At 48.5% G+C, this 14833-nt stretch overlaps 2 protein-coding genes across 2 annotated transcripts; both read left to right on the top strand.

The window, feature by feature from the left end:
- The first annotated feature begins 5360 nt into the window (after nucleotides 1–5360).
- On the top strand, nucleotides 5361–6344 carry LOC139059506 (uncharacterized). Its single transcript, XM_070537929.1, has 2 exons — nucleotides 5361–5723; nucleotides 6135–6344. The coding sequence occupies exons 1-2, from the start codon at nucleotides 5361–5363 to the stop codon at nucleotides 6342–6344; spliced, it is 573 nt and encodes a 190-aa protein (XP_070394030.1).
- Nucleotides 6345–6420: 76 nt separating this feature from the next.
- On the top strand, nucleotides 6421–7329 carry LOC139059505 (uncharacterized). Its single transcript, XM_070537928.1, has one exon. The coding sequence runs from the start codon at nucleotides 6421–6423 to the stop codon at nucleotides 7327–7329; it is 909 nt and encodes a 302-aa protein (XP_070394029.1).
- The last annotated feature ends 7504 nt before the right edge of the window (nucleotides 7330–14833 follow it).

The raw sequence follows: 14833 nt of genomic DNA, 5'->3' as shown, positions 1-14833 counted from the left end.
GGCACGGGTGGAGGAGTCAAACACGTCACGCCGGCGACGCCACCGCCGTATAAAATTTGCCCCACGTACGCGGGCGTGCGAAAGCTGGCCCGCAGCAGCGCACTAACAAGCTATTGTCGCCACGCATGTGCACCTGTGCGCGGTGAGCGAACAGTTATGTAATTGGCGAAGGCACACACTGAGCCCGCTCGCTTGCATGCACCCGAACCCGCATGATGCACTCTGGTCTACAAATTTAGACGTGAGATGGGACATATTATTTGCCACTCCAAGGCCCCGCCAGGCACGCTGACTGCGACGGACGCTTACTAACTATACTCGCGGAGAACGTTATGTGGCTGTGAAGTGAAAGCCATAGAGGCAAAGCACAGACAAGTGAGAGCGCTTCTGAAAATAATTCCGCGTTTTCATCCACGTTAGCTTAAGCTGGGGTAGAGATGAGATAATTTAATTGAAAGAAGGCAGAGAGGTCGGCCTGAGCTAAGGCGCTCTAGCCTGCTACTTTGCACAGGCGGAGGGGGAACAGCGACATAAAGGTGTCATGGGGGATGATGATGGATGATGGATGCAAGAAGGATGCGCAAACGTGAAAGAAAGTTTAACAATCTGATAATAAACATTCACAAATGTCAACCATGAAGCCACTATTAGGTTTCGTATCAAATCTGCAGTCACCAATTCAAGTAACTTAAAGCTAGGGGCACTAGGATGAAGCTGGTGTGGGGGCCTCCCCTGCGTAAACAGCACAAGCGCCAAACCAAAGCTTTATAGTATATAAAGAGCTCTGATAAGCGGCTCCAGCACGGCGAGCTCTTGTAGGGCACTTTTAGCGGCCGGATTCTCCAGACCACCGAGAATCACGGGCATTGACTTTACCAGGTGGGTCAGCATTTTTTGTAAACTCTCCTTCTCATTGTGTTCATCTTGCTTGCCCGTAGTGTCACCGGTTTCATTGGCCCTATATTTATTCGCTTTCTTGCGGAGAGGACCACTAGGGCCCGTTGGCATGGCCATGGGCCTAGAGGGCAGAAAAGACCAGTCCGTGTCGGTATCAGCTGGTGGAGGTGAATGTTTGCCGGGTCCTCTCGTCGACTTTGAATTCCCAGTAGGCGCCATTACCGTCTTCGATGCACGGACAGGCAGAGGTGGTCGTGGTACCTGCGTCACGCTAGGTAGTTCTGTTCACTTTGGCGAACAGATTGAGCAGCCTCTTTAAGTGAAGATTGGTCTCTTGCTATTTTTCGAAGAATACGAACCTCTTGTTTAATCTTCGGGAATTCCTTCGAAGTCGCTTCGTGTGAGCCAGTGCAGTTGGGACATTTATATGAGGACGCCTCACAGTCAGTGGTATCATGCTCTCCGCCGCAACTTGAGCAGGTGGCTTTGCTTCTAGAAACATCGCTCACGTGTCCTATCTTGTGACATTTCCAGCACTAAATAGGCTTCGGAACAAATGGTTGTACTTGGTGTATCACGTCGCCCACTTTGACGGACGCTGGTAATGTCGAAGAAGCAAATATTACCTTGATACATCGGGAGTGCTCCAAGTGGTGAATCTCAAGAATGCGCACCAATGACCTCAAATACGCTTGAGGTCCGCATGCTTTATTTCAAGCTCCACGTCGGAAATCACTCCAGTTGTTGTCTTCTTCCCATTAGTAGTAAAGGAGCGGACGGCGATTGCGCTTAATTGCGTAATGGTCTTTAACTTCTCAAGTATTGCGGAATTTTTCACATCTATTGTCGGGTTTTTCTTGTGAGCGTTGATCCTGACGTCGTTGATTTTCCCAGGGGCCACACTTTCAAAATATTCCGTTAGAAACTGCCTGCTGAGGGAGTTCATGCTGTGTGACGTCGAGAGCGGTACGTAAGAAACCATGACGGATTCCTGCTCACTCTGATTCGATGAAGTCGCCTCAGTCGACATATGACTCATCTTCTTCATATGGCGCCCATGACTACGGTGTACTCGCTGTCAGAGTCCATGGCCTCTGGCGCCGAGCTCTCCCAGGAATCGAGCTGGCCCGAGCTTCTAAAGGCACGTCGTCCAAAAATGAGTGATGAAGAAGATGACTGACCTTGTTCAGGTGGCCGTGGGAACATCTTGATCATCCTTGATAAAATGACGCTCACGAAAATTGCAAGAACGTAAAAAAATGCATAACAGCGAGAGGCCCAGAGCACCAGTGAGCTCTGGGCACTTCTTTCTCTTCCTCCTCTGGGGAAGAGAAAACATATACACCTTATTGGGTAAAGTTAAATAAGATAAGAACACCATTGAACCAGTGTCTGGGTAAGAGAATACATATACACCTTATCAGTTAAAGTTAAATACCATAAAAACACCATTGAGCGTAAAAGTTTACTTATTTTGCTGCTTTTTCCTTTCCGCGTCTGGGCAAATGCGAAACCATCGCACGTGGAAGCTGTGTCGATTCACCGGATATTCCGAGCAACCAAAAGCGCTGTCAAACACTGGCCTACTACTTAGCGCGGTAACACATGTGCGGAAGCTCCACCCCCGAGCTTTCCCTTCATAATCACAGAAAGTTTGACACGAGTGTAGACAATTTAACGTAGAATAAAGTCGACTGGCTTTCCGCCATAACGCAACAGTGCCACTCGTGGAGGAGGTATGCGTTATCTTCTAGTACGCGGATCACTGCGCTATAAAGACACGGACAACAGCAGTAGAAATAGACAGCGTGGGCACAGATTCACAACTGATTTGTATTGGTACAACATCATATATATATATATATATATATATATATATATATATATATATATATGATGTATATATATGTATATATGATGTACCAATATATACGATGATCAGAGTGACGTGATCATGCTGATAGGCAATCCAATATCGCTGCCGTCACAATCTTGCGACCAGAAAGTGCACCTCACAATCAGCCAGCACAATGGAAAGATCGCTAATATATACACGTGCTTTCTTATATATAACATAGGCCTCTGTAAGAAGCATATGATGCCCCTCGGGCATAATCTTCGTTGGCCTGCCAGGCTCGGTAGGCAACATTGGTCACCGCACCGCAATAAACACCGACGAGCACAGATTCTCGGGGTCAGTCATCGTTAGTCACCACCACGCTGCTGAGCGTCTAACGGAGGGTGCCTCGAGCCCTTCCTCGTTCACGAACCCGGGCGGATCGTGACACTGGCGACGAGGCTGGCGATGACTACCCCCGGATCACCCCATGCCGCCGCGAGCGGCGAAACACCACCCCTGCTGCCGCCATGCCGCTGTATGGAAGGCTCGAGCCGTACGTGGGAGATTGGTTCGCCTGACCTATTTACGAGGAACAAGTGCATGTGTTCTTCCGTGCAAACGATACACCCGAGGCCAAACAGTAGCACATTTTGTGGCCAGCTGCGGGACCCGCATCTTCAGTCTCCTGCTCGACCTTCTCAAGCCAGCCACGCCGCATGTTAAGACGCTGGGTGAGCATCTCGCCATACTGCACTCGCATTTCAATCCAACACCCTCCACACTAATGGAGCGCTTCTGCTTCAACAACCGGAGCCACCGAGGAGAGCCCCTCGCACAGCTCGTTTCTGCGCTACGAGGGTTAGCGAGTGCCTGTGTTTTTGGGCTCCAGCCGGACTCGCTGCTCAGGCACCACTTCGTCTGCGGCATCAATAACCCCGCCAAGCAGACGCGATGCCTGGACCTTCCCGACCCCTCGCTGGACGACGTCGTGAAGGAAGCGCTGGCGATGGAAGCTGCCGCCAAGGACGCAGGCGAGATTGCCCGTGCGACTGGCTCACCGTCTGCGGAAGCGGCGGTCAACAAGTTGCCGACAAAAGCAGTACCTGCAGTTGCTGTGGTGGTTCCCATTCCCCCTCACACTACCAGTTTCCTCAAGCACAATGCTTCACGTGCAGGTGAATTGGGCACCTCACACGGGTATGCCGAAGGGGGAGAACGAACAGCAAGCAGGAGCACCTGGCTCTTTCAAGCCCAGGTATCACGCAAGCCGGCGCCCAGGATAGCCGACGCATGGGTACGCGGCACGGGAGTGTGGCAGCAGTCTCAAGTTCTTCCGCGGCCAGGCTCCACGTCGAGGCTGAGGAACCGCCGATTTTCGACATGTGGCACACAGGCCTTGTACCGTTGTCTGTGCCACCATACACACTGACCTTCGAAATCTGCGGGACCCCATTTCCATGGAGCTGCACCCAGGGGCCAGCGTGTCGGTCATGGCCGTGAAACTCTTCAGGCGTACTTTCCCTGGCTTGTACGTCGAGGGTTCGAGCGTGATACTGCGAAGCCACTCCGGGCAGCTCTCCCAGGTCCAGGATCAGGCACAGGTCAGCGTTCGCTTTGGGGACAGGGAGGCAAACTTTCCCTTTTACTTAACCAAGTGGTCGTCGCCGACGCTGCTTGGCTGAAACTGGACTCATGCACTGGGCGTTTGTCTCCCAGAGTACCAGGAAGCCAGCCTGCATGCGGTGAAAGACGTCCCCAGCCTACTGACAAAGATCGAGCTAACGGTGGGCACATTCGCCGGCATGACGGCTGGCATCTATGTACCTGAGGGAGCCAGGCCACGTTTTTCAAGCCTCGCCCACTGCCGTTCGCCCTGAAGGATGGGGTCACCTAGGAGCTGCAACGGTTACAGCGAGTTGGCATCTTGGTGCCCGTCAAGCCGTCTGAATGGGCTCCTCCCTCCGTACCAGTCTTCAAGTGAGACGCAGTGTCAGGATCCGCGGGGATTTCAAGGTTACCATCAACACCGTCGCTACCGTCGAGAAGTACCCGCTGCCCCGGATCGAAGATCTCTGGTCAGCATTGTCCGGGGACAGTAGTTTACCAAGCTTGACCCTCAGAGATGCTTACCAGCATCTGGTGATCTTGGAAGTCTCCCGGAAGTATGTCACTATATCTACCACTTTGGGGCTCTTCCAGTACACGTGCTTACCGTTTGGCGTGGCCTCAGCCCCAGCCATATTTCAGAGGGAGATGGACAACCTCTTCTGGGGCATGACACACGTAGCGGTCTACTTAGATGACATCCTAGTTACTGGCAGTGACGACAGGGACCACCTGCAGAATCTGCACAACGTCCTGGCATGACTGCAGGACGCTGGCCTTAGGCTCAAGCTGGAAACGTGTATTTTCCTGGCCCTAGCGCTGAGTACGTGGGACATGTCATTTCCCAGGCTGGCCTAGCCCCGGTTGCCCGCAAAGTTGAAGCTGTGCTTAAGGCGCACAAGCCCTAGAACAAGGAGCTTCAGAGCTACCTCGGCCTCATTAATTTCTACAGGAGTTTCCTCCTGAATCTTTCGGAGCATCTACAAAAGCTCCATCTTCTGCTTCGAAATGGTCAACAATGGGTCTGGAAGAAGCAGGAGGATTGGGCTTTCCAGCACAGCAAGGAGCTAGGCACCAGGCTCCAGTGCTTGTACACTTCGATCCTGCCAAGCCTGTCGTTCTGACCGTAGACGCGTCGCCATACGGCGTGGGAGCCATCCTGGCACACCGGGACGGCGATGACCATGAACGCCCTGTGCCGTCTACTTCTCGTCGGCTTCATGCTGCAGAACAACGTTACAGCCACCTGGACAAGAAAGGTGTGCCCTCATGCTCGGTGTCATGCTTCCACCAGTATCTGTGGGGCCGGAAGTTTGAGGCGGTCATGGACCACAAGCCGCTGTTGGAGCTATGGGGGACTGACAACGCACTTCCCGTGCAGGTATCACGTCGAGTGGTACGCTAGACCTAGAGGCTGGCAGCTTAAAGTTATCAGCTGGTTTACCGTCCGGGAAAGGACCTGGGACCTGCTAATGCCCATACCACCTGCCCCTACCAGAGGTGCCTGTTGCTGTTCCAGAACCCGCTGAAGTGTTCATGCTAGAGCACGCGTACCCGCTGGTAGTCTCCATATCTGCGCTTAGAATGACAGAAAGCTGAGCTAGTTGGCAAGGATTCATTATGCAAAAAAGAGGTGAGGCGTGCAGACAGGACACAAAAGTAGAGAAGAGGACAACACGTGCTGTTCACTTCTGTACTCTTGTGTCCTGTCTGCACGCCTCTCCTCTTTTTTGCATATTGAACCATATCTCTGGTATTGCAAGTGACCAGCCGGGAGCCAATCCTTTATCAGGTGGTCAAGGTGGTGTCACGTGGGGAGGAATTGGTTCAGCAGGCGTATAGCCACAAGGCCGCTGACCTCAGCTTGCAGCAGGGCTGTCTGCAGTGGGCTTCCAGGGTGGTGATCCCACAAAGTCTCCGGTCCAGGGTCCTGCACTCGCTGCACGCAGGTCATCCTGGCGTTAAAAATACCAAGATGGTGGCCCAGTCCCATGTTTGGTGACCTGGCCTGGACCAGGACATTGCTCACTTAGTGCAGAGATGCCAAATCTGCCAGGAGCATCAGCGCGACTCACGTCATGTGGAGATCACCCCCTGGCAGTTCCCACAGAGACCCTGGTCCCGCCTACATGTGGACCATACTACGACAGGTCTTCACCACCCAGGGGCTGCCGGACGTCATCATGCCCGACGATGAGCCTGCTTTCGCCAGCACAGAGTACCTGGCCTGGCAGACAAAGAACGAAATCCACCTGATGGTGGTTCCACCGTACCACCCTGCTTCAAACGGTGCAGGCGAGCGGGTGGTGCAAACGATCAAGGACAAGCTCAAGAAGAGCCAGACTGGGAATTTCCGGACGGAGATTGCCCAGATACTGTTCCAGTACCGGACCACCCCCCACGATGTCACAGGCCGTGCCCCCTCTGAGCTCCTGCTGGGTCGGGTAGTCAAGACGCCCTTGGACGACTTGCATCCGGACCTCCGCTCCACAGTGCTCATGAGCCAACTGAAGCAGAAGCTAGCTGCTGACCGAGGGTGCCGACCCGGGCCTTTGGCGGAGTCGGGAGCTCCCGTTTTCGCCAGGAACTTCCGTCCTGTCCCACCCTGGTCCGACGGACAGGTGGTGGCTCCTGCCAGCGCGTCATCGCTGCTCGTCCGCATGCCAGATGGGGCCACGTGGCAAAGACACGCCGACCATGTTAGGCCTCGCCTCGGGACCTGGCCAGCACCTTTGACTGCCACTTCAGAGTTTCAGCCCGTAGGAGGACTAGCGGCAGCACCAGTCGCTTTCAGCGGAGCACCGCCCACCTCGGAAGCGGCAAGCATTATCAGTGGTGCGGCACCGGTTGTGCCGGCGCCAAACCCGGCACCTCTCGCAAGAAAGGCTGTCTCAGGCAGCATCCGACGGTGCCACACCCGGCCCGTCAACACCGGTGCCCAGGCGGAGTACTCGATGGCGGAGGCTGCCGTACCGTTTCTGGCCTGAATAGCAGGCACTGTCGACCCGGCTAGGGCGGAGCCAGAGCCTCGTACTTTGAACTTGGACATTTGTTGCCGATAAATCAACTGGGGGTAATGGGTATACCAAGCATGTGACTCCCCCTTGGGCGTAATCTTCGTTGGCCCGCCAGGCTCGGTAGGGAACATTGGTCACCGCAAGGCAATAAACGCCGACAAGAACAGCTGGCCGGGGTCAGTCATCGTTCGTCACCGCCGCGCTGCGGAGCGTGCCTATAACGGAGGGTGCCTCGAGCCCCCCCTCGTTCACAAACCCGGCGGGTCGTGACAGCCTCGAACAGGTCCTGTGTACGATGATCCCTACGACGGTATAAAATTCTTATTTTTTGAAGCGGAAGGCACACCTTCTTTGTCTCTTTTTCACAAGCCCTACATTATTTTGCTACGTGAGAAAGCTGGTCAGATGACCGATAACTAAAATCTTTTTAAACGGATATTAATGCTGCATCCGCGGTCTGAGTGACATAAACACAGCCACAGGAGAAAGTAAATTCGTAAAGCACACCACCCATGCAAGAAACAAACTTGACCTGTGACTTACATGGCAAACAAATTGGATATGGCTAGGAATCTTTTCGATCTTTCTCAGAACCTGGGTACACAAGCGGGCCATTTTTAAAGGAGCAGAAAACACTACATTGACCCCATAACGTTGCGCCAAGTTCTACAAATTGTGCGACAACTTATTTTGGTAAGCAATCACAGCCTGTCTCTTACGCTCCTGGTTGTTGTCTTTAGTTTAAGCTGTGAGGTTACACTTAACTTACTTAATCAATTTTTTGCAAGCCACTGTTACCACAGAGCTCGGATAAGCAGCTGTACTTAATCTAACCACCTGATGCTCAAAACTCTCCGCTGCTGTGTGCTCGCATGATTTCACCAGGGTAGCACCAATGCTGAACACAGCAATAGCCACCAGATATAGCCACTTCAAAGCGCAAGTCAACATCCAAATAGTGTAGTTCGTTCTCCCGAGGGTTTTCAACGTAGTTGGTCTTAGGCCCTAGTTTTTAAATACTTTCTGAGCATCAAGAATCCTGTCTTCCAGCCTTCCCCTTTTAACAAACAGCATCCGCATAGCAAAGAACACCAACAGTTATTCTATACCCAGATCGTCACTGATGGCCCTTTCAACTTTTCACAGAAAGATGTCGCTAAGGACAGGTACCACTTTGGAGCCAATACAGATCGCCGACTTCAGAATGAAAGGCTGTTCCAACAGGAAACCGAGGAGAATAACAAAAACATAGACAAAAGTTCCAAAAAGGCTTCCACAGGGATACCACACTGAAAGATTAACTTCTGGTCGTCATTATATTCCGCAATACACTCTTTTACAGCAATCATAAGTTCTGGTTGGGGTATTGCTTAAAACAAATCATCAACATGTATGCTGAATGCATTGCATCCGCCTCGGTTTGTCCTTCTGATCAAAATAATGAAACAAAAGAAATGGCAGCTATTCCCTACGTACAGAAAATTTGCCACTGCCTAAAGACTGTGGCAAGCGTTCAAGCATTCGGGAGGGATTTTCTGCACCAGACCGGATTAGTCACCTTTGCTCCACTGTGGACAGAAGCGCAAAGGCCACGCCGTTGTTTGATAGACATCGCAGCCATAAACATGTTAGTTGTTTTGTAGATTGAGTCTCAGGAGCAGTACAGAAAATTCCCCTAAGCTGTGGTCGTATGTACATTGGCCAAACAGGCCGATGTGTGAAAGTACGCCTTAGAGAACACAGAAATTAACCTGTGCAACTATTTATTATTTCCGTTTCCTGTTATATATGTACAATAGTGTTGCTTACGGTATTGTCATTGAAGGCCTGTATTATTGACTTCTCTTAGAATAACCTGCTAAGTTAATTATTATTTTTCTCTTATTTCTTATATAACAATGTTGTTTCTGTTCTTACAATTGTAAAAATACAGTGCGCCCACTCCCTCTGTAATGCCTTTCGGGCCCCTGAGGCTAATACAGTAAGTAAATAAAGAAATAATTAAAGAAATAAATGACGCGCCATCTTCTCATCTCGCCTCACACTGTAAATTGTACCCGGCTGTCTCCAGGCTGGCCAAAGAAGAAGAACGATATAGGTGTAGCAGAATGTGTTGACGTAATTTCAAATGAAACTCGGAGCAATACGCATAGATTGAGCATTGGCCTTTGATAAATTTTTGCTTCGAAAATAAGGTCAAGATTCCTACTTACCAGGGTTCTTGATAAAAAATGTAATATTGATACCATTTATCATTAAAGCCTTCACCCCAAAACCATGGAAGTTCTGAAAGGTATTTTAAGCCAGTTTCCGGGAAAAGGAAGATTGTGAAAACGAGAACGAAGCTTCCGATGAAAAGACTCAATTTAGAAAAGCTTGACTCGAGTGTTGAAGCGAAAGGTATACAGCTCGAAATATCTAACAGCGAAGCTACATATTTTTTCTCCGTGAACAAAACCTATCTTCATCAGTGGCTCATACTCCCGTAAGCAAACAAAAATGGCAATGACTCATAGTGTTGTACGGTTCATGGTTACTCACTTTGCGTGAATTAGCTGCGATGACACTACCCCTGTTGTTGTCGGTGATTTCAATGTGTATGTGTTGGTATGGAAAACAGCGGTTTACGTGTTCCGTGTTGGGGGCACATTTCTTGCGATGCCGCACTGATCCGGCCCAACCGACCACCCAGCAGCGTACGTGCATCAATTCGACATTATCCAAGAATGTGGTTGCAGTTGCGAGTGAAATAATCACTACCGATCAAGACATTAAATGAGTGCGCGTACCTTTGGTCAGAAGGTCCACCCATCAGGACAATAAATGAGTTCGTATCGTTGTTCAAAATTATGTGTCACATCCATGTCGTGTGCGAAGCTACTTCGCTCGTCAGCCACCTTCACAGAGTGGAATACCAAATGATTTTCACTGATAAAACACTCAAATCAGAACTGGACTTTAGAGCAATTGTGTGAGAAAAGGACGCCCGGCAGCCAGCCGTGTCTAAGTATCTTCAGAAGCACATTTTTGCGTTAACTGTAGCAGACGCTTTTAATGATATTAACTCTGGCGTTATTATTAAGTAGCTTGCAGCAATGATCTTGCTGGTTTCGCAGCCTTCAGCAATCACGTACTTTATTTTTTTTTATTCCTTGCTACGCGACAAATTGCTCAGCAGCGTTGAAGATTGCTTTGTGGAATTTACTAAAGAACTTGCCTTCAGTAATAGACGTGGAGTTTTGGTTGACCCCTTTTTAGAAATTTTGACCTTCTACTTTAGATCTACCTTCGTGATGTGACACGGAAAACTGTATATGCGAAAATCAGGTGTTTGTATAGGTTCTTCCATGGTGCCAATATTAAATTTTATTTTTCTTGGCGCAGTGGATAGTGCTGTAAACGCCAAACTTCAGGAGGGTGTATCAGTCTTCAGATATTCTGACGATTATTTGATTTTTATTGCCATATCATGTGCGTCACAGATAAACGAAGAGATTGTGGATGTCTATGAAAAAAAATGCATGGGCATAAAATTCCAGCTGCAGTGTTATACTAGATTGCACTTTCTTGACTACTGCACGAATTTTGATGGGGATTATGTTTGCTGGCAGCACAGTCCACTATCTGGAAAACCGGTTTTATATTTAGCTTCTTATCGCTCGTAAATTGCATAAGGCGGCATTGTTCTTCCGTGTTTACGCGCGCTCTGCAAGAAACTTATATGCACAATCTGGACACGTGCTTCCGAACGCAAGTAGAAAGCCTTAAAGCCGTAGGTTACTCTATATAATTCATCATATCTTCTTGTGAAAAAATCGTGCACATTATAAAGCAAGGAAAGTACGGGCATCATCTTTCTGTGCAAAATGAAGGAAACAACAAACTGGCAGTTATTCCTTACGTAAATAAAATTTCACATGGCCAAATAATGTGGCACACGTTATGGCGTTCGAACGGTATTTTCATCACCATGCAAGATTACTCGCATTTTCTCCGTTGTGCACAGAAGGGCACAGGTCACGTCATTAGGTAATAGAAATTGCATCCACAAACATGGTAGTCGTTTTGTGGATTCTGCATCAAGAGCAGTAAGAAAATTTCCCCAGGCCATGATCATATGTACATTGACCAAACAGGCTGATGTGTGAACGTATGCCGTAGAGAACACAGAAGTTAATTAAATGGCCTACAATCCTCTCATACTACCTCACATTGTAAATGGTGCCCACGTAAACCCATCTTCAAAAACACGGTCATTTTGTTGCGTCACCTTATCCAGACCGCACGAGGAATTCCTGAAGTCTTTCATATCGCCAAGAACACCGAGCTTTGTTTAAGCCAACCATCCTTATTACTGCGTGACAAAGAATTCAATTTTATTAATCGATATTAGGATGTGCCTTGAATGTATGGTTATTTTGGAACTCCTCTTGACGGGCGCGAAAGTTCATTTCCTACGTGTGTATTTTTTCCATGCGTTCATTAAACATCAGTTTTGAGTTAGCGCGTCTGGTGTGTGTCTCTTTTCCACGTCCTGTGTGCTTACAGCGTCATAAGGTTTTCTAATTATGCATTACCAACCAGCCCACCTATCCATCCTTTTGCAAGGGACCCCCTTCGCACAGTTCTGACGCACGTAGTGAGAAGGAGCTTCGCACTGAAATAACGTGGAGAAGTGGGCTAGTTGCATCGTTCATGGAAAATAGCACGGATGCTGCAAGTAGGAAATTATTTTCATAAAGTACGCTAAACTATTATGTACGTTGTGAACGAAGCGACCACTGATTCGATTCTACGTGCAGAAGATCGGTGCGAGACTTGTTCTGACAGCATCGATCACAAAGCGGGTACCTAAACGGTCCGTATAACATCAACATCTTGAGTGCACTGGATACACCATTTCGATAAACTACGATGCTTTAGTCGAAACATGACACTATAAGACATTTCGCAGACGCATGATGCACTTCCTGTCACTAGCCCACGTTCGATGTGATGAAAGCTTGGATGGGATCATTGTCTTCAGGTAGTTATCATCATGTAATTATTACGAGGAATGAATAAGTTTTGAGTCACAAGAAAGAAAAAAGGTACTGGATGAACTAATTAGTTGGACTGTTCAGATAGTGCATTAGCATTCTTTGTAGTCGCCCATCTTGCACTCAGTCAACGAATGATTGATTCAGTGGCCGAGTTGCGCACACAGGTTTACTGTGTCGACGGTGACATGATGTGCTGCCATTAGTGCAATGACCTGTTGAAATTACGTGATTGGTGAATGTAATTAGTCAGAATTGTTTTATGCAACGTAATCAATGGGATCATTGCTAAATCATTGCTAATTGAGTTGCAGCACTCTTACACGTGCTCTAAAATTACAACCTGTATTCACCTGTGACATCACACAGGGTCACTTTATTAGATGTTAGTATCACAACTCCAAAAACGTTACATAGGCGATCGTATCCCTATCTTCAGCTTTTTTTGCCACACACTCAGAAGTTCAAGCCGGATGCGCTTTAAGCGTAATTCCGTAATTTTAAGCGTAAGCGTAATTTAAGTACTTTAAGCGTAATTTTAAGCGTAATGGCGAGCGGGCTCGTCTCGGCATCTCGTGGAGGCCGCGGAATCTACGGAGCGCTTGGATTTCAATTCTGAAACTTTGTGGGTATAAAGTTCTCATAACATTTTAATGCGAAAGGTGCATTGACATTTCCAAAGTCGTGCTTTAGATGTTCGATTCCGGAACTTTGTGGGTTTAATGGTGTTGTAGACATTTGACGCCCAAGGTGCATCGACCTTTCTAAAGTCGTACATCGGGATACAAGTTGACAACCACGCAGCGAGGTCCGATGAGACGAAGTGTTGTGGTGGTTCATTTGTGCCATCAGGTCACAGAAAAGAATATGAATTTTTTTTCACCTGCGCCAAAGCATCCATGTCAAGACACTTAAGCCACCATTGCAACTAAGTTATTATTTATTTCTCTACCTAGAATTTTATTCGCGAGGATACATTAGGCCTCTTTCTCATCTTTTTTTTTTTGTTCTCGCAACCCGCGGGCCGCCGATCCAGCCACAGCGCATGCGTTTTTCTCGTGCTGCATCGACAACCGCGCGGCGCACTTGGATGCACCCTCGTTTTTCTCTGGCCGACTGCAATTTCACCTCGCAGAGTTTTTGACGCTTTCTGGCTAGTAGACGAGAAAAAGAAACAATGCATACTCGCTCGCCGCCAGCACTGCATGGAATCGACGGAATGCAACGCGTTCGCTTGCGTGCGTAAAGGAGAAAAGCGGGGAGGAAGCGCGCCGCCTTCTGCCGCACGCGATACATTTTGGGAGTGGAGGGAGGGGGGGGGGGGGATCTGTGAATCTGTGGTTGCGCAACCTGTTTATTTGCCTTGTTTGACGCATTGTATTTAGCGATTTTTTCTTAGGTACGTAGATTTATTGGAGACTTATACGTATATTTAAACATCTTGTTGCGAGGTTTTCTGTATACGCGCAGTGAACTTTGTTTCCATTGCCAATTTTTGACCTGTATCACGCTGTATCTTCATATTTGTATATTCCAATGTATCTTCGCATTTCTAATGTACGAAGGCGAGTCAAATGAAAGTGAGACAAGCCGCTCCGCGCAATAATGGTTCGGTTGATTATTTTCGAGGCATGCGCGTAGCACATACGCATCTCATTTACAGTGACATGCAGAGGTGAGGTTAAATGTTCTTTAATGCTCTCATACACTGGGTTGAACAGGGTTACGTGACATAATGGACACTCCAAAAGTTGAACAGCTTGGTGTCGTGAGGTTGTTGACAAATGAAGATGTTTCTCAAAAAGAAATTATTCGCCATATGGCTGCCGTATGCGTTGAACATTGCGTTTCATTGGGTACTGTGAAGCATTGTAGCAAACTGTTCAAAGAAGGACATGAAAGTTACAAAGACGATCCATGTCCGGGCCAAAGCCACCGTGCAATCATGCCCAACACAATTGAAAATGCCGTGGTTGCGCAGTGGCTATGGTGTTGGGCTGCTGAGCGCGAGGTCACGGCATCGTATCCCGGTCACGGCGGCTGCATTTCGATGGAGGCGAAATACGAAAACACCCGTGTACTTAGATTTAAGTGCACGTCAAAGAACCCCAGATGAGGGTGACGACATTTTGTCTGCAATTGTGACCGAGGATGACTCATGGTGCCGCTACTACTAGCCTGAAACACTACGGCAAAGCTCACAGTGGAATCATTTGAATTCACCACTCCCAAAGAAAACAAAGGCCGTCATTTCTGCCGGAAAAGTGTTGGCTTCTTTTTAGATCGTTAGGGGCCCTTATTGATCGAATTTTCTAAACCTGGAGAGGCTCTAAATCGTTTCAGATATTGTGAAAGGTCGGATCAGCAAACGAAGTGCAAAATTGAGCATTGGAAACATCTTGCTTCACAACATTGCCCGATCCTACGTCGCTGAT

The sequence above is a fragment of the Dermacentor albipictus genome, chromosome 4 (genome assembly GCF_038994185.2).
Source record: "Dermacentor albipictus isolate Rhodes 1998 colony chromosome 4, USDA_Dalb.pri_finalv2, whole genome shotgun sequence".
NCBI classification, from domain to species: domain Eukaryota; kingdom Metazoa; phylum Arthropoda; class Arachnida; order Ixodida; family Ixodidae; genus Dermacentor; species Dermacentor albipictus.
The sequence above is the reverse complement of the archived record's forward strand: the minus strand, read 5'-3'. Positions and strand labels throughout refer to the sequence as shown.